General features: G+C 43.1%; 1 protein-coding gene across 2 annotated transcripts in view; it reads right to left on the reverse strand.

Annotated features, from left to right (window-relative positions):
- GMPS (guanine monophosphate synthase) overlaps positions 1 to 24,508 on the reverse strand; it is a 62,721-nt gene that overhangs the window by 32,435 nt on the left and 5,778 nt on the right. The window contains exons 2-5 of one of the 2 annotated variants that reach the window (XM_084639305.1): positions 17,601 to 17,779; positions 8,858 to 8,972; positions 6,612 to 6,709; positions 5,156 to 5,259 (exon numbers count right to left, since the gene is read on the reverse strand). In XM_084639305.1, the coding sequence (XP_084495431.1) occupies positions 5,156 to 5,259; positions 6,612 to 6,709; positions 8,858 to 8,972; positions 17,601 to 17,779 (496 nt within the window). Of the gene's footprint in view, positions 1 to 5,155; positions 5,260 to 6,611; positions 6,710 to 8,857; positions 8,973 to 17,600; positions 17,783 to 24,508 lie in introns of both variants that reach the window. The other variant, XM_084639304.1, reaches the window with a different exon arrangement.

Here is a 24,508-nt window from a genome sequence, read left to right on the forward strand (position 1 = left end):
ACAGTTCTGCGGAAAAGGACCTAGGGGTGACAGTGGACGAGAAGCTGGATATGAGTCAGCAGTGTGCCCTTGTTGCCAAGAAGGCCAATGGCATTTTGGGATGTATAAGTAGGGGCATAGCGAGCAGATCGAGGGACGTGATCGTTCCCCTCTATTCGACATTGGTGAGGCCTCATCTGGAGTACTGTGTCCAGTTTTGGGCCCCACACTACAAGAAGGATGTGGATAAATTGGAGAGAGTCCAGCGAAGGGCAACAAAAATGATTAGGGGTCTGGAACACATGACTTATGAGGAGAGGCTGAGGGAGCTGGGATTGTTTAGCCTGCAGAAGAGAAGAATGAGGGGGGATTTGATAGCTGCTTTCAACTACCTGAAAGGGGGTTCCAAAGAGGATGGCTCTAGACTATTCTCAATGGTAGCAGATGACAGAACGAGGAGTAATGGTCGCAAGTTGCAGTGGGGGAGGTTTAGATTGGATATTAAGAAAAACTTTTTCACTAAGAGGGTGGTGAAACACTGGAATGCGTTACCTAGGGAGGTGGTAGAATCTCCTTCCTTAGAGGTTTTTAAGGTCAGGCTTGACAAAGCCCTGGCTGGGATGATTTAACTGGGAATTGGTCCTGCTTCAAGCAGGGGGTTGGACTAGATGACCTTCTGGGGTCCCTTCCAACCCTGATATTCTATGATTCTAAGAGAACCCCAACTTGGATCTTGAGTAATCCTAGAGGTTCTGTGATAACAACATGGGAGCCAGCCCCGATGGGGCAAACAGCTGATTGGATTCATCTGAAGCCCAGTAAGGTGGTGGGACCAGTGTCAAAGAAAAGTGGGGAATCGGCAACGGTGGTACTAAATGAGACACATTCCTCCCTAGTACCAGGAGAGGCATCAACACCAAAGCCGGGAATAGACTTGATGATGGGATCTGCTGCCAAGATAAAGAAGGCGCTGAAGGATGTTCCAGCATCAAGGGCGCCTTCGATGCCAGTCCTGGCCTCTACTTGATAGTCAGCTGCCCAGGTGGTAAGAGCTGTGGTGCCAACAGACCTGGTGGCTCTGTAACATGGGCAGAAGGTGCCAAGGGCACAACACAGGACAAGCTGGCAGAAGCCAAAGCACCAGAGGACTCCTGAACCAGCAGAGGGTCCGGAATTGAGAGGTAAACCATGTATGATGCCACCTGGTATGTTGTCAGCATGGAAAGAGTTGGCACTGAAGCAATGTTGTTGGTACTAGACTCAAAGGACACCTCATGGCCAGAACCGGAATTCACGGTATGGGCCCTTTGCTGCTCTTGGTATGGTACCGGGGAGCAGTTGGATGGATCTGCTCCATCCCATGTGCTGAAGGAAGTATGGTGCTGGTCAGCACTCCTCCTAGATGAGGAGTCGGAGTTTCCCTGAATCCTGGAATGATCCCAACTTGTTTTACTGGACCTCTTCCTCACCACACCACAAGTGGGTGAACAACCCTTTTTCTCTTGGGGATAAACAGATCTGAAGACGACTGCTGATTAGATGAGGGCCTCTGTGCCGAAGCGGGCCTCATGGTCTGCTCCAGAAGGTGCTGCTTCAGCTGCAAGTCTCTCATCACCTAAGTCCCCTTGGTGAATGACTTGCAGATGGAACACCTCTCTTTAATGTGTCGCTCGCTAAGATACGACAAGAACCTCGTTTGGAGGCTGCTGTTGCAGATGACCCCCCTATATGACAGACAATGAATGAACCCTGGTGAGGTCATCACACAAGGCAGCCAACTACTCTACTAAACTAACACAAACTAAACCTAAGGTACTGCTGTTATTATATACAGAAAAGTTATCAGAAAACAGAGCAGAAATGTGAGGTGAGGACCCACACAAAGCTCCAACTCTAGCCACAGGCAGTGCGAAGGAACTGTGAGGGTTCAGAGCGGCGGTGACCTTATATGACTGGAGGTGTGGGGGATTTGCTACGGCCACTGGGCATGAATGCCACCCCTATAGGTACTGTTAGGCAATGTTCCCCAGCTCCAGTGTACAGGGCACACAAACCTACATGGAACACATGGCCACATCTACCTGAAGAAGAACAGACTTTTTCTTTCCATCTCTACTAGTCATTACTGCTTTTGAAACAGTACAATTTAGAGTCCTGCAACCTGCTCTGAAGTCAATGGGACTCGACTAAAAGTGTCAGATCTAGGTTGGAAAACAATTGGACTCTGTTGGGCTTGGGTTGAGTTGGCTCTCCTCCTGCCTGTGGGGGTCAGTCGGGTGGCTACAGCATGCCTTGCTCCTGCTAGCCATTGTCACCTCACTGTGCTGTGTGATCTGCGGCCTGAGTGCGCTGCTGGTGCATGCAGCTGTCCGCAGCCACCACTGTGCCAACCCCAGGCAGAAAAAGAGCAGAATACATGGGCAGGAGGCAGTCATGGCACTGACTCAGGTTTGCGGGGGAAGGACTGGGGAGGAGTCAAAACTCAACTCTACCATCTCAGGCTCAGGTGGAGTGGGGTTGGGTCTGGTTCAGGTCCAGCCTAAAAATTAGGCCCAACCAGACTTCTAATCTAATTACCTTATCAGAAAAATACCCCTAAACAAACTGAAACAGGGATCATTTCCAAAGTTTCACTAGAAGCCATACTAGCAGCTATTCAAACCCTACAGTATAAAGTTTGATGTGTTTGAATCAAAGTTGTATCTGTCTTCAGCAGAAATATACCTGGAATAAAGAACCCTAGCTGTTGAGAAAAACTTGAAAAATCTAGGTGAAAAGGTTAATGAAGCACAGATGCAAAAAAATTCTCTAGAGGTTTTTTTGTATTTCTTTAAAAAAGAGCTTTTTTGGATTAGAAAATTTAGTTTATTGAAAACTTTATAAAATCGACTCATAAGAATATTAGGTTTTCTAGAATCTTTTGAAGGAAAGGAATTATTTGAAATAATTTTGTGTTTGCCGAATTCCTTTACCAAATTTGACTGTAATTACATATTGTAAAAATATTCCATATACCTCTCAAATCTCTCCCATTTAAATTGCCTACTTCATCAGTGTTATAAGGAGGTTAGACTAGAAATAATAGTGGTCCCTTCTGGTGTGTGTGGGTGTTTTTTTTTTTTAAAAAAAAGCTATGAATCTATCTTAACTCATACATTTTTAGGCCCTGATCCTGCAAACAGTTATGCATGGAGTCACTCCATTGAAACTATGTACTTGGATAAAGGTTTGCGTATAAGTGTTTGCAGGATGGGGCCATAGTGAATCTGTCATCACCATGGAACTAGAAATGTATTTTGGACTATCGTATGGAAAATGATGGCTACAACACAATTTATAGATGAAAAGCTCTTTATTTGTTCTGATATTAGCAGAACAACTCAGAATCATAGAAGAAAATTGGTGGCACTACATCCTGAATTCCTGTCATCAGGTTTTCCAGCTAAGATTGTGGCAATAAAATTAAAGCTTATAAACAAAACACCTAACCACCCCAACCCACACACACACTTAAGACAATGCCAGTCTTGCTGTTAATACAATTAGGCTGAAAGGAAGCTCATCTCAACTACGATAACATAATAGTATGTAGATGATCTGGATAATTCTTTATTGCATGGCTATAAAAGGGTGACGTTCAAAAGTGATCTGATTTTTGTATTACTCTTGCATTTTGGTGTATTCACTAACAAAAAAAAACTTCACTAAAGCACAGTTCAGACTGTTTAGCAGTACTTTGTTCCCTTCCAAAACATGGAAGTTAGCTGTCAAAAATCAGATACCTTGGAGAACCAGGAAAAATATTCAACCACACAATACAAATACTAGGAAACCAGGAAATGTAGTTAATGTCATGCTTTCCACACGATAGCCTCAAAGAAATTTCAGGCCTCATCTACAATTAAAAGTTGTACCAGTATTACTATTCTAGTTAAAAAAACCTATACCCCTAACAAATAGTTATATTGGTACCAAATCCTAGTGTGGATGCAATTATACCAGTTTTTTTTAAAAAAAGATGCCTTACAATGGTATGGTTTATTCTCCTTCCTGTATGGGAATAAGTAATATCAGTATAAGCAGTTCTATACAGTATATAGATTTTACAGCACTTTGGAAACTGGCTGTAAACCAAATACTTTGCTTAACCTCAACTATGATTAGGCAAGGGCCCCAACATTATACAAGAACTTTTGGATGTGCTTGAAAGTTCTACTTTTTCTTCTTTGCCCACACAATGTTTTAAAGGATTTCAAAAATTTGGGGGTGGGTTGGAGTTTCTTATAATGAGAATCTATAACACTTGCCAGTTTCCTTTTTAGTAGTTACATAATTGTAATTTTATTTAAAAGCTGAATAAGGACTTCAGAAAAGTAATCTTGACTACTGGCTATAGTAGGTTCACTATTCAAACTGTATTTACCTACACATCCTGCAGGTGACAGTGCTACAGATCAAATATAGCACAGTGCCTGACTGGTGGTTAATGGAGACCAGCCTACAGAACGCTGGTCTTCCAACAATTCAGCAGTTTCTATCCTGGACCTTTCCTCAAGGATTTAAAGTAAGAGTCACATGAGTGGCTTAAGATTTCACAAAGTGGCTCAGTAAACATAAGACTAACCTATAATCTGCTGGCTGCAGAAAAGGTGGTTTGAGTCAGTGAGTTGCAAGCTGGGTTAATAATTTAAGTACGTTTTCTAAGTTAACTTTCAGGGCCTACATCTACACACTTCCCCTGTGACCTTCTATGCAAGAGATTTGAAAGATTTCTTTTAATACTGCAATTCTTTTTACTCCGTTAAAAAAAGTTAAAAATGACAATAGTAAATAGTAAAAATAGTAAATAGTAAATTAGAGCAAACTAATTAAACACAATTGATAATCAAAACTAAAGAATTCTTGAAATCAAGTTTACTTTTCTCTGATGCCTTTTCTAACATTTCTCAACTTGAACATTTAAATAAAACAAGTCATTTCTGCATCAGTTTCAGTCTTTTTCTTTACTAGCACAATGGTGCAATGTTTGGGTTAAAACATTAGAGAAATGTAATCTTGAGTTTCATAAAAGCTTATTTTTACAACACTTAAATTCTGTGCCACAATTCACCAGATAACTTCCCTTTAAAAAAAAAAAAAATTCAAGAGACAAGTGAGAATTGTATAGAATACATACCTGCTACAATGTTCCCAGATTGTGAAACGATTTTGAACCCATCAGCTACTTTATCGACACTATCACCATGAGTGAGCAGCACAATCTCCTCCTTCTGAAGGCCCCTAAACACAGGATAAAAACAGAATCAGTGAAAGTACAAACAAGAACATCTAACTTTATTTGTATAGTTAATTGCGAAATATTAAAAATTTTAGCACACCACAGATTTTCTGATACAACTTCAAATTTCCATTTTAACTTTTTGCTGACAGACATTTTAGTTCAGATTGACTCATGTTCTGATGGTTCTTTTGAATCCAAGCCTATTCTACTTGGACTTCTGTGGATAAAGGGGGGGAAATGGGCAGTGCTTAAAAAAAATTAATTAACAAAGCTTCCTTAAGCCTGAATTTAGGAAAGGTGATAAGGATAAACTTGTCCTGATGGTCCTTAAACTTTACAGGATAGGGTGTGAAGCTCCATGATGCTTCTGGAAGAAGAAATAGTCACAGGAATTAGGACCTTTTGGTACAGTAAATTGATTGGATTCTTACAAGGGGCTGAAAGAGAGGTGCTCTGGCAATACTGAGAATCAAATTTTCTTTTATAGAATACTAAGAACCAAGTTTAAAGTCCTCATTAATGGTTTCAGTTTTTCCATGGCTTTCAGGAACTTGAAAAAAGAAAAGGAATACTTATGGCACCTTAGAGACTAACAAATTTATTTGAGCATAAGCTTTTGTGAGCTACAGCTCACTTCATCAGATGCTCAAATAAATTTGTTAGTCTCTAAGGTGCCACAAGTACTCCTTTTCTTTTTGCGGATACAGACTAACACGGCTGCTACTCTGAAACCTGTCTTCAGGAACTTGGATACCTATGGATGCTAGCTAATACCAAAGTGACCTACAGTACAACACAATGCTTCAACAGCTGTAGAACTTGCCTTAATGCAAAAATTCCCAGGCTGTGGTCCCTGGCACACTTTATGGTGCCACACCAATAAAGCATTCCTTGTTTAAATTAAACATTTTAAAAATGTTTTAGACTATAACAATACAGCGCACTCTCAAGTAACATGCATTTAAAGATCCAAGGGTGAAGAATATAGCAAAAAAAACCCTTACCTTTACAGCAAATGTAAGTATAGGGTGATTATTCTTTTTAAAAAGAAAACCACATAGGGGTTTGCTTGTTTTAAAAAGACAGAGACCGGAGTTCTCCATACAAATATGCATACCAATATGTGTGCTTAATTGGGCCATTAACTGCCTCAATATTTGTATGTACAACTGCCTAATTTACATGCATAGTTGCAATAGCTATATAAGCAAATGGTGGGCAATTTCATATAAGCATGGGTGAAACTCCATTTTCTACCATATAAATCTAGCCTATGTCTATACTGTCACTAGCTTTCAATTCTAGAATGGCATTTCCCCTACCATTTTTGTAGCTAGAAGTGCCTGCATACCTGAACAGTGAGCACGTGTTATCCAGAGTAATGCTGAAAACTCCATCTTCTCTAACATCTTTTTTGTGCACTGTACCTCCAAATACCTTATTCATCATCTGTCAAATCAGAAACATTGTAATTACCTTACAATATAAGTTCCAACTGTCCAACATAATTTCCATTTAATATATTCACCTTGCTCTCCCTATAACTTTAACCTGCTGGCCAAGACAACCGTTAGTCACTGAAACCTCCTGCAGAAAAGGTCACTCTTATACCAGTTATAGAATGTTACTACTATCATACAGTCAGAATCTTCATTATTTCTCACTATTCAATGATCAATCTCCTCTTCTGCTGGCTTTCTGGCAGCACAGCTTGGAACCATTCCTATTATAAATTGACTAAGTAGGCCACCATTAATGCTATTAAGTCAAGAACTTTAGTGGCAGGCTTTGGATTCTACCAATTCTTCTATTTGCCCTTTTGTTCTTTCAAACCAATCAATATGGCTTCTCTTTGCACTGTAGCATTCTCTTGGCCAGAAGAGAATCAAGAGGCCTATTTTCACATATACTAGATGCAATTTATACCAACATTTCAGAACTAACAGGAGTTCCATTAGTATGCACTCTGGGCTAAATTCTGACTTCAGAAACATGCACCTAGCTCTCTTTTACGACAATGGAAGATGTGCACGTGTGAGAGCAGATTGTAACGTTGTCTCAACCCAGACCTCTGTGAATAATCATGTCTACATAAATACTTACTTCTGAACATACTTTCTATGTATTTATGCTTCTTCCCCACCTAACTTCTTGAAATGAAATCATAATACAGCCTGTATCACTTCTGTTGATTGGCTAGTCGGCCATTTGTGTACCATAAAACAGATCAGACAAAAGTTATGCATCCTAGGTCCCAATAATTCTGAAAGCAAGGAGCCATACATAAATGTGAGACCTTTTTGGTACTTAATGTTTAAACAACTCCTATTCTGGCTGTAAGAAGAACATAAGTAGGCTTGGCAGAATAAAATTCTTATTTTATTTTTTTATAATTTCAACAGATAATATTGATATTTAGTTTTAAGCATTTTTTAGATTTAATTTTCAAAATTGCAGGACAAAATGGTGGGGGCGTAGCAGTCAGACAATAATTATCTAATGACAGTAGATACTGAGATTTAAAAAGTTAAAGCTACCTACATGGCCCTCCTGCTCTGGCATCACTATCAGTGGACTCTAATAAGTCCTCAAAGAGCATTCCTCGTATTTTGCCGAGGTGTAAATTTTGATTCATCATTGATGAAAATTAAATCTAATCCTTCCAAGCCTAAATATAAGGCATGTAATAAATAGCTGACACTATAAAAGAATGGATGCATATTACAGGTGAATTATAATGTAGTGGGGGGGAGGGAAGGGGAGGATCAACACTGAATGCCTAAATGCGAAGATTTATTTTTATGACTCACTGAATAATAAAAAACATAAAATACAGAACTCCTGTTCTTTCGGATCTGAAATGTTACAACAGCCTTAAAGAAGAAATATTCTGTAGTGTATATTTTCTATTATATGGTATTCTTTTTTTCCTGTTCTTGCTAATTGCTTTTTCTGAGAATCAGTGAGAACTGTAATCAACCATTTTGAAGAACACACTTGATTTGGCAATATTAGTGACTAGCATATTGGTAATGATTTTAAGATTAGACATTGTTTCTACTACAATATCAACTAACCCAATTTCTAGTTTCAAACAAACATGAAATCTGTTTATCTATTTTTCCATCAGTAGAGTTGCTCCTGAAAACTATCCTAAGGAGTGTTCTACATGCAAAAACAAAGGGATGAGCTATTTAAATGAGCAAACTACTCCAACTGTTTGAAGAAGAGCATTCCTCAATACCAGCTAAACTAAACAAGTTAATCGCTATGCAACTTCTTATTAAAAACATGATAAATGTATAGTAGAATCCAAAGTCAGCATAGTTAGAAAGGGAGAACATAAGTACTTCTTATCCTATTTTCACGACAGAGCCCAGAGAAGAGTATGTATATAATATACTCAGTATCTTCAAAACTACCATCATCTGCACTTTTTCTAAAATGAAATTCTGCATGCAAGGTTTATTTATCCTGTTAATTACACTTAAGCTACATATGAAAAAGTTATTCTAGTAGTTAAGACTTAGATGAGTGTCAGAATTAAGACCTGGACCTAAAACAATATTTGTAGACAAACAGATCCATGATTAGCACCTGCATGCCGTAGCAGATTCCAAGAACCGGTTTCCCTATTGTAAATATTGCTGGGTCAAACCAAGGTGCATCTTCCGCATACACAGAGTTTGGTCCTCCAGATATGATGATAGCCCTACAAACAAGATAGATTAAAAAAGATTAAGGGAGTTCAAAATAATAAACATTTACATTTTAAAAACTCTTTGTTTGCATTAAATGTTGAGAGACTTATGGTGATCCCTTGCATACTTACAGTTTGCCTGGCGCTTACACCCTAAAGCAAAGATGCTCACATTTCGCACACTGGGATGGGTAAAAATGGCAACTTGCCAGAACTGAGAGCATATCAATTTGCATAGCTTTTGTACCAAAACCAAATAATAGGTGCAAGCCACCCTAAAACATGATTGTAACAACTGTGTATTTACTGAACTGGGGTTTCTTTGTTTGTTTTTTTGTTTTAAATGGTAGGGCTAGATTCACAAAGGGACTATGAGATATTCAAGCATGGGTCTCAGTCTCTCCAATTGAAGCTATTGCATTGTGTATTATAGACTTAAAAAAATAAACATGCATTGGGCCAGAGAAAGAGAATTAGAATGACTCTATAGTCCAATAGTTATGGCACTCAAGGGGTGAGAGAGCCACATTCAAATCCCTTCTCCTCAGAAGGCAAAGGAGTCTTCCACATCCCAGGAGAGTGCCTTAACCACTGGGCACTCCCCACCACCTCCTCTCCCACCAACCCATTTTGTGTGGAGCTAGGCATGCACCATCACCTTGCTCCAGGAGAGAGTTCACAGCTGTGAATCCCCAGTGGAGACAGGCACCTCTGCCTCCCATCAGCCTGGACTTTGGCAGGAACATCCTGAAAGAGGCAGTGCTTAGGACCCACCCCTCTCCTTGGCATCTGCTATTGGATAGGACCCACCCCTCTCCTTGGCATCTGCTATTGGATAGGTTAGGCAGCTCCCACTCAACTCACTGTTTTTTCCCCATTCTCAAGCACCTTTCCCCTCTCCATTCACTGTAGAAGGAGCCTACGCACTTAACTCAGGGGTTTTAGATCCTAGATCACATTCATTAATTGAAGTGACAGTTGCAAGACTGGGGAGAAAGACAGACACTGGGTTAAAGATGTCAATAAAAGAAAACCTCTCCTAACATTGCATATAGTGCCTCCAAAGACCACATCGCTTTCCTCATTAGTTGAAAGGGGCAACACAATGCACATGGGTGACACCCATTAACACAGGCAGAAGTTAACCATGTAAACCCATTCATGCATTTGTGAAACAAAGGTCCTTTTCATTGCAACAGTTTTCATTTTAAAACAAACAGCATGTTTGTCTTTATATGTCAGATACTTAAATTATAAATTTATTAACAAAGGTACCACTTTACAGTAGTTCATAGAATACTTTTTCAAGCTACAGGCATGAGCATAACAAGGAATGTCTACAGGTAGGAGTAGGGTCTGTTCTGCTAAAAATCAGAAGTAGTCATAATGCTAAATCTGATAAACTTAAAAGCTGGCAGGGAGACCCTGAAAATATATCAGTCAAGAAATTATTGCTTTTGAATCCCTCACACAGAATTACTTGCTCATTAAGCACCACATGTACAGAACATTTTATAATATTTGAAGGAGCAAAAAGAACAGGGCCTCACAAAACTTTCAGCCTACTGAGGTCAAAACAATTAATTGCAGCCCTAAAAAACAGGGTATACTCTGAATTTTTTATTTTTCCTATTGATAAAATTCTACTGCAGGATTATTTTGAGTTGGTTTACATCAGGGTATCCAACCTGTGGCCGACTTGTGTCTTGAACAGAAAATCTGCATTTGATTATGAACTGAAAATGTGATCCCTGAGCTGCATCCTACAAGTTTAAACTGAAGTGATTGAATAAGCTGCCACTACATGGAGGAAATAGGGTCACTGCCATTCCAGCTGCCCTACCAGCTCCCCTGCAGCCCCTGGTGTAGCTCTGGTGTGAGCCTGGAGCGTTCCTTCCCATTTACAGCTACATAGCAGCTCCTCTAAGCAGCCCTGGCTATTTCATTGCTTGCCTCCCAATGCTGGGCTGTGGGAGACACAGATAGAGCTGAAAAGCAGAAACATGACTGCCTCTGCCTCAGCTAAAAGAGAAGCTGAGACTTTTGAACCAGATACAGCTCCTTGATTCTCTGCTCCAAGGCTGGGTAACTTCCACAAGCTGGTTACATTGCCTAAGAGACCACATGCTACCTGGGGATAACCAGTTGGTTTCAACACCAATCACTCCCTCTCCCCACTTGAACCATCCCTGTGCCAAAGGTTGGGGAAGGAAGAGCAGAAACCAAATATACTGATACGACACTCAATGGAGACTCCTCCCATGTTTAAAAGAGATGAATTCAAACTGGAACAGGTACAGAGAAGGGCTACTAGGATGATCCAAGGAATGGAAAACCTGTCTTATGAAAGGAGACTCAAGGAGCTTGGCTTGTTTAGCCTAACCAAAAGAAGGCTGAGGGGACATATAACTGCTCTCTATAAATATAGCAGAGGGATAAATACCAGAGAGGGAGAGGAATTATTTAAGCTCAGTACCAATGTGGACACAAGAGCAAATGGAATAAACTGGCCATTGGGAAGTTTAGACTTGAAATTAGATGAAGGTTTCTAACCATCAGAGGAGTGAAGTTCTGGAATAGCCTTCCAAGGGAAGAAGTGGGGGCAAAAGACCTATCTGGCTTCAAGATTAAACTTGATCAGTTTATGGAGGAGATGATATGATGGGATAACATGATTTTGGCAATTAATTGATCTTTTAACTATTCATGGCAAATAGGCCCAATGGCCTGTGATCGGATGTTAGATGGGGTGGGATCTGAGTGACTACAGAGAATTCTTTCCTGGGTATCTGGCTGGTGAATCTTGCCCATATGCTCAGGGTTCAGTTGATCACCATACTTGAGGACGGGAAGGAGTTTTCTTCCAGGGTAAATTGGAAGAGGCCCTGGAGGTTTTTCACCTTCCTCAGTAGCATGGGGCACGGGTCACTTGCTGGAGGATTCTCTGCTCCCTGAAGTCTTTAAACCATGATTTGAGGACTTCAGTAGCTCAGACATAGGTGAGAGGTTTATTGCAGGAGTGGGTGGGTGAGATTCTGTGGCCTGCATTGTGCAGGAGGTCAGACTACATGATCATAATGGTCCCTTCTGACCTTAATATCTATGAGTCTATGAGAAGGAATCATAGGTGGTTTGTGTTTCCTTTGCACCACCATAGTGGTGAGGATGTAGCAGAGTGGAATCTGTCTCAAAACACTGATTGAGCTGGAATTTTTTTAAATAATCAGTTTGGTGCTTATGTTGGACACAACAGGTTTACGAAACTAGAATTATTTTATTGATTTTGTTGAAGTATTAAAAGCCTAGATCTTTTCCCTGGCAGATTCATCATCAAACCCAAATTCATGGCTACCATTTTTCCCTCACTTAACTCTTGACCATTCCCTAACTGCAACCAATTTCCTGGAATCTAAAGGCTTGTCTAAACTAAGATATATCCATAGGGTATGAATTTAAAGTGCTATAATTATACCAATCTAATGCCCTGTGTGGACACTCTTAGGCTTGGTCTACACTACAAAGTTAGGTCAACATTAGCCACCTTGCATCAATGTAATTTGCATGTGGCTACCTTAAATTTGTCTCCCACCTCGTTACAGCAACGCAGTAACACCACTGCCCCAAGCAGTGTCGAGCCAGGATTTATGTACTGAGGTCGACGCAGAGTGAATATCGAAAATGTGTTAACTATGTCAACTCTAATAGTCCTCCAGCAGTCCTTCAACACTGACCTCTTTGGTCATAATTGTGAATCCACTGCCCAGATGGTCATGCAGACCGGAAGCCCCATCCCCCATTTTAAAACCCCACAAGTTTTTGAAATGTCTTTTCCTGATTGTTCATCTTGGTGAGCACCCACTAGCAGCTCTCCATTGTGTGACGCTTTCGCCTAGAACAGACAGGAAATATTGGATTTCCTGGGTCTGTGGAGAGAAGAGACTGTGCAGGCACAGCTACGAACAAGCCGTAGAAATGTGGACATCTATGAGCAGATTGCCCAGGGGATGTAGGAGAAGCACGACAGGAATCAGCAGCAGTGCTGTGTGAACGTGAAGGAACTGCAGCAAGCATATCAGAAAGGCAGGGAGGCCAACAGTCAATCTGTTGCCAAGCTGCAGACATAGGGCTTTTACAAAGAGCTGTACGCCATACTTGTCTTAGACACCGCCCCTTCTCCCCCCTCCCCCCACTTCCCCAAAGACCACCACTGACACTGCTGAGGAGTCAAAGTCACAGGCTTCTGCCTTGAATAGCAAGGATGAGGCTGTGGTGGCGGAGGAGGGACATGCGACCAGGCAGTCCAGGAAGCCAGGACCTGTTTGAGACTCCACCACAATCCAGTCAGTCAAGCACAGGCTAGCCTGATGCAGGGGAAATAAACTTGGGTAAGTGTGTAAATGTATTTACCAGTACAAGGATGTACCGATAGCACCCCCAACTTAACACTACACAACTACTGACTTTTCATCAATTTACTTGTACTACAGAGATAGTGGTAAGACAATGAGCGGCACAGTTGTTAACTGCTTTAGTTCCCCTGTAGAGTTGGGCAGGGGAGGTCATATGGAGCATTTTGTTTATATGCACAGGGATATCCCTTGAACCCTCCTGAAAGATCTCAATGAAACTTTTACGGAGGTATTCTGCAATCCTCTCCCAAAATTTTCTAAGGATGGCAGCCTTATTTTTTCCTCCGTGGTAGGACACTTTCCCATGCCAGTTCACGATTACTGCAGTGGTGCTTGCTGAAGTTAACAGACTAGTAGCACATGGGCCCAGGCAGCTTCGGAATCCAGCAGCAGCTGTGCTCTCTGTGCCTTTGTTACTCTCAGAAGTATCAGCTAAAATTAGCACCGCCTGTGGAAAATGGTGCCAGTATTCAGTGCCATTGCCCTACATGCATCATTTCATGCAACCTCTCCCCTCTATCCCAGTGGCATCTTTTCCTCCCTTTGCTTCACAGGTATTATATGCAGGACACAGCAGGCAGCTATAACTACTGGGATGGGGTTTTTCCCCCCACTCATATCCAATCTTGCGAGTAAACCTGACAGAAATCCCATCAAACTACCAAAAGCACATTCAACTATCATTTTGCCCCTGCTGAACTGGTAGCTGCATCTCTCCTTGGTGCTGTCGAGGTGGTCGGTGTATGGCTTCATTAGCGAGCGAGCAAGGGGTAGGTTGGGTCCTCCAGGATCACTTTTGGCATTTCAACATTGCCAATGGTAATCTGCCAGTCATGAAGGAATGACCCTGTTTACAGATTTCTCAACAGTCCTATGTTCTTAAAGATGAGAGAGTCAGGCACCTTCCCTGACCAGCCAACACAGATAGCGGTGAAGCGTCCCCAGCGATCCACCATCGCTTACATAACCATAGAAAAGTAGCCCTTTCTGGTGATGTACACAGTGGCAGGTTGGTCTGGTGTCAAAATAGAGATATGCACACTATTTACTGCCCCACTGCTCCAAATCCATCCATTATATCCTACACATTGCAGAGAGTCACAGTTTTGCATAGCAGGAGATTATTAATGGCCCTGCCTACTTGCATGACAACACCCTTCACGATGGATTTTCCAACTCCAAAATGATTTCACACTAACCGGTAGCAACCCAGGTTTGCAACCTTCCACAGTGCGATCGCCACTTGCTTTTCCACTGACAGTGCAGCTCTCATTCTGGTTTTCCTGTGCTGGAGGAGTGGGTTGAGCTCAGCACACATATCCAGGAATGTGGCTTACACATCCCAAATTCTGCAGCCACTGCTCATCATCCCAAGCGTGTATTACAGTATGATCCCACCAGTCAGTGCTTGTTTCTCAGGCCCAGATGCAGCACTCCACCATCTGCAGCTGCTCTGTGAATGCCACCGACAACCTTGAATTGGTTCTCACTATGTCCCACAGCAATTTGTTCCCCACAAAACCATCATGTTCCCCACTGATTCAGTTCTTTTTGAGGCTCTGCAAATACTGGAGGATCGTGCATCCTGTGCTTACAATGCTTATGACAACAGCACAGAGCTATGCAGGCTCCATGCATCTGTCAGAGATGGCAGACGACAAGATCTCCACAGGTTCATGGGATTTTTTAAAAAGGTACAAAAATTATGGGATATAGATAGAATTATGGGATAGAGAAAGTTGCATGCTGGGAAGTGGACCCTTTGCTCCCAGGCAGCCCATGTGACTTGTTTCTGCCTCACCATGCATTCCCGATCCTTCCCAAAAGACACCATGCATTTCCGATCCTTCCCAAAAGGCAGCATGTGCAAGTTGCACACTGGGATACCTACCCAGGGTGCACTGCATTGTTCATCCACACAAGCACTCATGGTGAGCACATGCAACACTGATGCAAGGAGTCAAGTATTCACGTGCACAAGCAATATACTAACTGCAGCGGCTTTATGCGGACGTCACCTGCATCAGCCAAAGCTGGAAGTGCAGACATGCCCTTACTCCAATACAAGAATGCCTTTTTCTGGTTTAGCTTGTGTTGCTTATGCCAAAATAAAAGTGTCCATGCAGGGAGTTATAGCCATATACCTACAATGGTATAACTTCCTATGTAGACAAGCCCAAAGACTGATCCAGAAACTTTCTATGATTTGCCCATCTGGGAATTCAAAGAACAGTGAAGCAAGTTTACTTACATCCCTATAGACCAACTGTTCCCACAAATGAGTTTTCCACTGCTGGAGAGTGGGCATCTTGTTGTTAATAGTGGATGCATGGCATCTTTTTTGAAAATCTAAGCAAGTTATGTGCTAAACTCACTTAGGCAATTTTGAAAATCCCATCCAATATCTTGCAAGGTAGACAAATCCATTGTCATCTTGAAGATCAAATTTGCAAGTTTTGCTCTTCTCTCTTTTAAGATGCCCTATAGCCACAGAATAATTACAATTTAAGCAACAGCATTGACACATGCTTATTTCCCCGACTTAGAGTCACAAACAAGTATATCTCTCCTCTGCAACAGGGGACCAACTTCAGAGGTGAAGACAGCACAACTTCTATGACCATTCAATCCAGAGAATGTCAGCAAGGAAGACAGATTAGTTCCTAGATGACCGAGTGTCAATTGTGGTGGAAATAGAGTAAAACCACCAAGTAATTTAACAAATATCATTAGAAAGCCACAAGTGACTACTTTCAATCATTGCTAACATGATCCAGATTTAAATGAATGTCTGTAAAGGTAGAAAGCTTTGTATCCTGTTACCAGTTACCTAAAACAACCAATAAACCTGACATTGTAGATCTTCCTCAGCCTTGGAACAGCGACCCTTTGAATGAAAGTGTTTTCCCAAGTTTTAAAAAGTAATTATTTGCAGTGCCACAAACCTGGTAGCTGACAACACAACTATTGTATCTCATGACAGAGGTTCTGAAAAGACATCAGGTTGTGTGATGGAAGGAGATTTTCTTTAAGATAAGAAACACAATACCTGTGGACCCCACGTACAGCCCACACAGTTCCATGCTGGACTGAGACCATAGATAGTGAATTTTAAGATACCACACTGGAAACAATATAACATTTTCTTTAAGTTAATTTAATGAATAAAAAGTTTTTTAAAATAGACTTTAATAGGTGTCCACTTTTCAAAGATTTGATTGTGGGGTCTTAAAACAAGATAGTGCACTTACAAGTATTTTCCAGCTGCAATTCTAAAAGGGAAAGAGTTGAGTACATTTCTATATTAGGTATGCAATAGTGCAGTTATGTCTACTATAGCATGCCACCTGTGTTTTCTACAGAAGTGTAGTGAATTCAGATTTTTACAGACTCATTAAGTTATACTGGCATTCTACTAGAGCAACTACAGTCATTGGCTAGAGAAAAGCAATTCAACGAAGCAATTTCTGTAGTGTGCTACTTCCAGTACAGTAGTGGGATGTGTGTGTGCTGCATTCTTGGGATTTTTACTGGCCTGGCATTATGGTACCATGATACTAGATACTCAAGTGATTTGTATAAATCTGTAAGACAGGGATAGCAATTTTTTCCTTAAGAGAAAAGGACATACATCTGTAAGCTCTTTTTTAAAAAGCTAAAACAAATGTGTAAAGCATTAAGCAAATTGCCAAAAAAAATTATTAAATAAGCACTATCAGATAATATTTTACTCACCTCCCAGAAAGAGTCTGGCATGATATAGCATACCATTTCCAAGTTATATAATTCTTTGATGGAACTACAAATATTTAAGTGTTATGTAATTTTCTGTAAAAGGAATGATGCAAGATTTCTTATTCACTATCACCAGTATTACTTTAAAAAACCCAAATGTATTTTCCTGTTGAATGGCTATCCAAAGGTTAATGTTAGACTTATCACAAATATTTTACATACAAAAAAGTTACCCCTCAAAAGACTTACATAACAGAAAGTGACCTTAGGAAATCAATATGTTTTAACAAAATTAAACCAAATGTCAGAATATGTAGTAAATGAAAGCACTAGGCAAGTCCTTGTGCTAGTTTCCCCAATGAAACTCATGTGTCCCTGTTAAATTAAAGATAACATAAGCAGTGTTATCACCACAGTGAATCAACTAATTTTGTTGCTGAGATCCACAGATTTATTTGCAATTAAAAAAAAAGGAAAAAAAAAAAAAAGAGCCTACCGGAATCCTTGCTCTTTGATTGCAAAGGCTGGTGTCTCCAAAGGAAAGATCTCAGATTGGACAAACAATTCTCGTACTCGACGATCTATGACTTTTCCATACTGAGCTCCAGCATCGAGTATTACCACTGCACCCTCATAGTGATATTGGCCATCCTGGAGATTTCCTCCAGCATTCTCCTGCTGCAAACATTATTGACATAAGCACTTTATCAAAACAGTTAGACTATTAGCGCAGAGTCAAGACAACAAATCAAAAGCAAGTCTCTTTAAAAAGAACACTGATTGGAAAGTTAATTATTAAGGGCACAAATTCAGCCACCGGGTGTGGAAAGTTCTTTAAAGGAATTCTTTAAGATGTAAAGTAGAACATTTACATTACATTACAAAGGAAAAACATTTTAATGAAAAAGCCTTATTATAGACTATATACAGTAATATATGAAATAGCAGGCTATAGGCAACCTAAACACCACATGGTAACCCATGTGTGCCATTTGCATGGATAACAGTTTTACCAATGATTAATATAGGGTGCAGCCGTTTTCTCCCCACCCACATCTGCTCACTCACCATGCCAAACCCTGGGGAAGAAAGGATACTTCTACCACATCCTTCCACTTGTAAAAGTGGTACACATGACCCACCCATCAATACCGTCATTCCAGCTTTTGGAGCAGTGGAATTTCAGAGAACATAAAAATAGCGTTTCATAAAAAGCCTAAAACAGAATATAGTAATTTTAAAAGTGCATTAATTGAGCCCTATTAAAGAGGTACTGAACTGACAGCCCTAGAGACTGAAAGGACAACCCAAAGTCAGCAGCAATACAACTTTTCCCATCCCATCCCATTATGTATTCTCAACTCTGACTAGAAGTGTCCACCTATAGAAGGTGAAAAGGTAGTTCACATTCTATGCTTATTCAGTCTGATCTATCTACTAAGCTTGCCAGAAGTCACAATTCCAAACTTTCCAAACAGTTTGCATGTCACTTTTGTTTCAGGGTAGTTTTTTTGACATTTTAATTACATGTAGCTTAAGAAACCTGTTCCTTGCTGATTTTAGATTGGGAGAAGGAAGAACTGAAGCCTTTCAGCGTATTTCTCAGGCAGACATTACCCAAAACTTCATTCAGACAGCAACCCTCCTTAACATTTTATGTTTTCATGTAAGTGCCAATTTATACAATTGTAAAGTAATTGTAAAGATGAACCAATTACATAAATAGTAGCTCCAGAGTCATTCTGGGAGAAAAATACAGTATAAGCTCAGACTTACGAACACCAGAGTTACGAACTGGCCGGTCAACAAACACCTCATTTGGAATCGGAAGTACGCAATCAGGCAGCAGAGACCAAAAAAAGCAAATACTGTACAGTATTGTGTTAAACTTTAAACTACTAAAAAAAAAAAAGGGAAAGTTTAAAAAAAGATTTGAAAAGGTAAGGAAAGTGTTTCTGTGCTTGTTTCATTTAAATTAAGATGGTTAAAAGCAGCATTTTTCTTCTGCATAGTAAAGTTTCAAAGCTGTACTAAGTCAATGTTCAGCTGTAAACTTTTGAAAGAACCACCATAATGTTTTGTTCAGAGTTGCGAACATTTCAGAGTTATGAACAACCTCCATCCCCAAGGTGTTTGTAACTCTAAGGTTCTACTGTACTTTGTGTATTGGGACCACTGCAATTCAGGATTATAACTGCAGTGCAGTGACCTTTCCCTTAAAATCACTGAACACTCTGTATATCAAACATGTATTACCAATACTACGTATTTATTACTTAAAAACTTTTACTGATAGTTAAGCAAAAGTGAAAGAGCTCTTGTCAAGAGCAAGAGAGCTAAGCTACTTTGTTCAATGGCCTGCAACAAACCTCACAGAGACGAAAGGGACCAGACACAGAGACGGTATTAATACTATGTCCTCTTTCAGACATCAGCAGCCTTCAAATAAGGGAATCTCCCCTTCAGCTCTACAGACAGTGCTACCATTTTGGATATGAAAAGTTCCTCTCCTCCAGGTCCCACGTGGGATGTATTCCCTATGAGTGAAGATTCTATCTACTGTATTTCCCTTGTATTGCTACTGTGAGGCAAGAATGTTCTTCAACTTCTACAGCAACACAACATTCCAAAGACAATTGAGATAAACACTGAAGCATCTTTTACTTGTAGTCTAGCTAGCCCCGAATTAGTTTAGAGTGGAAGATGCACAGGAAGGTTGTACGGTGATCATAGCTCAATAATCTAGAGCTGTAAACTTTGCTGGTGGTTGCTTGAATTCCCCTGTAAAGAGAGTAAGACAAAGAAAAAAAGCTAAGACTTTCTATAGACTGTTTCAAGGTTGGAGTCTGTCACTTAATTTCTCTCATTAATAAGAACACCGGTGGAATTAAAGTGGTAACTGCACCTCTGAGAAGAAGCAGCTAGTAAGATGGTTTCTTAGTCTTAGGCCAGATAACTAAAGTTACATTGTGTGTACATAATGTAGTGAGGCCTTACTGGAAATCCTGGGAGGTGGGTGGGCGCAAGCCCGCCCACTTCTAAAGGCTCCCCTCCCTACCCCCCCAGCCTAGCAGGAGGGACCACTGGACCTGGGTTCCAAACGAAGACTGGGGACAACTAATGAAAAACAGGGTCAGGAGTGGTGGTCAGAGGTTCAAAACAAGGGTACCGGATGGGGAGACACCGAGCAGAGGACCCCGGACAGCGACCACCGCTCCTCAAAGGTGTCTAGGGAGCCAGTGGACACTGCCCAGTGGAATTCTGCCCAGAGCCAAGAGACTAGGGAAGACCAGAAATAGGCCCCCACAGTCGTAGAGCACCTCCTCGTCCAGCATCCTCCTCCTGGTGTTATAAATGGCAACCTTAGCTAGGGCCAGGAAGAGGTTGACGAGGAGGTCTCACAACTTTGTGCGGCCACGAACAGTTTGTGTGAAAATGAACAAGTGTGGGAAAAGTGCAGCCAGAACCTCAGCTGCAACCTGGCGCATTCAAGGTAAGCATGCCCCAGGTTCTCCCTCATGCCACAGAAGGGGCAGGCCTCAGGAATGGGGCTGAACCGCGCTAGGTACATGCCCATGCTCATGGCTCCATGAAGGAGCCACCAACCGGTATCCCCGGCAGGCTGTGGGACCAAGATGGAGTAGAGGCTGGTCCACCGGGGCTCCGTACCCTGCACGGGTAGTAAGTAGTCCCGCCATCTGGTGTTGGGGCAGGACACGAGGGTGAGGAAATCCAACGTGTGGAGTACGAGTGTGTACAGTTGGTCCCTGGTTGCGGTTCAGAAGCGAACCGGCTGCAGGGCCACGCAGCCGGCTCGAAGTATGGGAGTGGGGAAGCCGGGGAGCTCAGAGAACAGGGGCCCGATAAAAAGGTCCAATAGGCCCGAGGTGAGGAGCTCCCTCTTGCATAGCCCGCTGTAGGAAAATGAGAGACGTGGGCGACAAGGCAACCCCCACCTCTTGGAGTAAGTGCAGGGGGGTTAGGAGAGTGGAGAGCCCCATGCGTCAACCGAGCACACGGGGATCTACCTAGTACCCCTTGTCGTGGTCCAGGAAGTCTCTGGTTCTGGTGTTTTCTGCCAGGACCAACCAAGGGCGCACTGAGGGGGACTCCGCCACCTGCACACGTAGGTTGGGGCTGTGTAGCAGGGGCTCCGCGAGGAGGTTTGCCCCCCTCAGTGGCCACAACAGACCTGGTCGCTGAGAACAACTTCCAGGTCTGGAGGAGGTCCTGGTAAAAGACCGGCAGCTCGGAGAGGTCTCACGGAAGACCCCTCAGGTGGAGAAAAAAGAGCTGCTGGTTTTATCGGAGCCCTTGGAGGCGGCGGAGGAAGGTGTGTGCCAACGTGCTCCACGCCACACCATAAAGGAGTCTCTGCAGGGCCTGGAAGCGGAAGACATGGACCTGGCTGCGAAGGCAGACGAGGCCCTGCCCTCCCTCCTCCAGGGGAAGACTCAAGACCCCTGCAGAGACTCAGTGCAGTCCTGGCTTGAAGAACTCCAGAGCGACCCTCTGCAGCCAGGCCAAGATCTCCGGAGGTGGGCTCAGGGTGTTGAGCCAGTGCCAGAGCATGGACAGGACTAGTTGGTTCAGTACCAGTGCCCTCCCCTGCAGGGAGAGGCACCGGAGGAGTTCTGTCCATCTCTGCAGCCACTCACCCACCCTGGCCTCCAAGTCCTGCCAGTTCTCCGGCGGAGAAGGATGTGTGGCAGAAAGGTAAACGCCAAGATAGAGCAGTGGACCCGCACTCCACCAGATCACTTGAAGCACGGGTGGGAGGGAGCTTGCCTGCCACCCATCCCCAACCACCAGGCCAGAACTCTTGATCCAGTTGACCCGGGTGAAGAAGGCACCAAATAGATGGCTTGGTAGGCCTCCACCCCCACCAGGTCGCCTGAGTCCTGGACCACGAGGAGCACGACGTCGGCATACGCTGACAGCACCAGCCACAGCTCCGGCTCCCAAAGCACCAACCCTGTCAACCTCCGGCGGAGGAGACAGAGGAAGGGCTCAATCACCAGAGAGTACACCTGATCCAAGATGGGGCATCCCTGCCGCATTCCCCGCCCAAAGCTGACCAGCTCGGTCAGGGTCCAGTTGAGCCTGACCAGACATTCCGCGTTAGCGTACAGCACCTGGAGACAGCCCACGAACTGGGGCCCAAAGCCGAACGCCCACAGAGTGCCCAGGAGATAACCATGGTCCATCCTGTCGAATGCCTTCTCCTGGTCCAGGGACAGGCGGGCTAATGAAACACCATCCCTTCACCCGAGCTCCAAGAGATCCCAGACCAAGTACAGATTATCAAAGACGGTCCGGCCCAGGACAGTGTAGGTCTGGTCAGGATGGACCATGTCCGCCAGCATGGACCCAACCTGCAGCGAGATGGCCTTCACTACGACCTTGTAGTCCATGCTGAGGAGCGAGACGGGATGCCAGTGCCGAAGGTCGTGGAGGTCCCCCTTCTTCAGCAGTAAAGCGAGTACGGCTCGCCTGCATGACAAAGGGAGGACCCCGCTCTCCAGGGACTTGGCCCAGATGGTGCCGAGGTCCGGGCCAAGGACGTCCCAGAACATGCGGTACAACTCCACAATCAGCCCGTCCGTGCCCGGGGATTTGTTGGTGGGCATGAGACAAAGGGCTTCTGAGAGCTTGGCAAAAGCAAGAGGCAGCTCCAGCCGGTCTCAGTCACCCACGCTGACCGTTGGAAGTTAAGTCCAGAGCACCCTGCGTCAGTCAGGTCCGGGGAGAAGAGGCTGACATAGAAGGCCCTGGCCCTTCCACTCATCTCCTCCGGATCCATGATGGGGGCATCATCCTCTGTCAGATGACATGCTTTTTGGCCCCCCTCTTTTTCTCCAGGGCATAGAAGAAGTGGGAGCCACGATCCATCTCCCGAAGGAGACGGATGCAGGATTGAACAAAGGCACCCCGGGCCTGATGGTCCTCCAGGGCCCAGAGCTCCTCCCGCTTCTCCTGGTACACTGTGCAGAGGGGTGGATCCTTGGGGCCGGAGGCCAGACACCTCTCCAGCTCCAAGACCTCCCGCTCCAACTGCCCTATCACCGCATCCCTCCACCGGCTGGTGCCCCAAGTATAGTCTCGGCAGAACAGCCGTAAATGCACCTTCCCCACATCCCACCACTGCCATGTGGAGCGAAAGGCGCACCGCTGCCCCCACCAGAACTCCCGGAAGGATGCCACAAAACCCACATCCTCCAGCAAGCTGTTGCTGAAATGCCAATAGGCCGGCCCTGGCCGCATCGAACTGAGGAAGGCCATCATGGTCACCAAGTGGTGATCCGAGAACGGGGCTGGCCAAATGCTGGAGGTGTGGGCCCGTGCCAGATGGAAGCATGATAAATAAATTCGGTCCAACCGGGAGTGGCATGACCAATCATCCTCCATCTGGACATAGGTGAAGATGGTATCATTGGCCGGGTGGTGGTCGCGCCAGATTGGGCCAACTATGACAATTACCCTCCCAAACCATCAATTTAAACACCAGTACTAGTTTAACTTCTTTTGACAGGACACACAAATTACAAGAGAAGTAGATTATTAAGAGTTCATACACCAACATATAGCGCAAGAGAAAGTGTTGAAGACAACAGCTGTTGCTGGAAGAAGATAGGTAACATATGCACAGAGGCCCAAACAAGAACTTTTGTTTCTTGCTGACAAACTGCACAGGTCTTGGAAGATCACAGATAAGACTTCTGGATCAGATAACATGCAGAAGAAGTATCAGTCTGATGTCCATCTATCTGGGTACTTCTATAGCTCCCTGTGAGGTAATGAAGTATTATCCTCATTTTAAAAATGAGGAATTGAGGCATAGAGAGATTAAGTGACTCACTCTACATCACACAACAAGTCTATGTGAACTGAATCAAACACATCCAAGTCCCAGTTCAGTGCTTTACCTGCAAGGCCATCCTTCCTCCCTAGGAGCTAAAAAACCCATCTGATGCTTAATATCCGATGCTTCTACTTTGCTCAGTATTATGTATTTAGAAGTCAAGTTCAGAATAACACAGTTTAGAATTTAAATTGTGGTGGGAATGTAAATCTGTATTTCCTGCAGTTTTGGAGTTAAAATGTCATTCTTAGAATCACAGAAATGTAGGACTAAAAGGGACCTCAATAGTTCATCTAGTCCAGTTCTCTGCTCTGAGGCAGGACTAAGTATTAACTAAAGCATCCCTGGCCTTACCTGTTCTTAAAAACCTCCAGTTACAGATTCCACAACCTTCCTAGGTAATTTCTTCCAGTGCTTAACTACCCTTACACTTAGGAAGTTTTTCCTAATGTCTAACCTACATTTCCCTTGCTGCAATTTAAGACCATAATTTCTTGTTCTGTCCTCAGTGATTAAGGATAACAGTTCATCACCATCCTCTT

Source organism: Lepidochelys olivacea, assembly GCF_965140295.1.
Source record: "Lepidochelys olivacea isolate rLepOli2 genome assembly, chromosome: 9".
NCBI classification, from domain to species: Eukaryota; Metazoa; Chordata; order Testudines; family Cheloniidae; genus Lepidochelys; species Lepidochelys olivacea.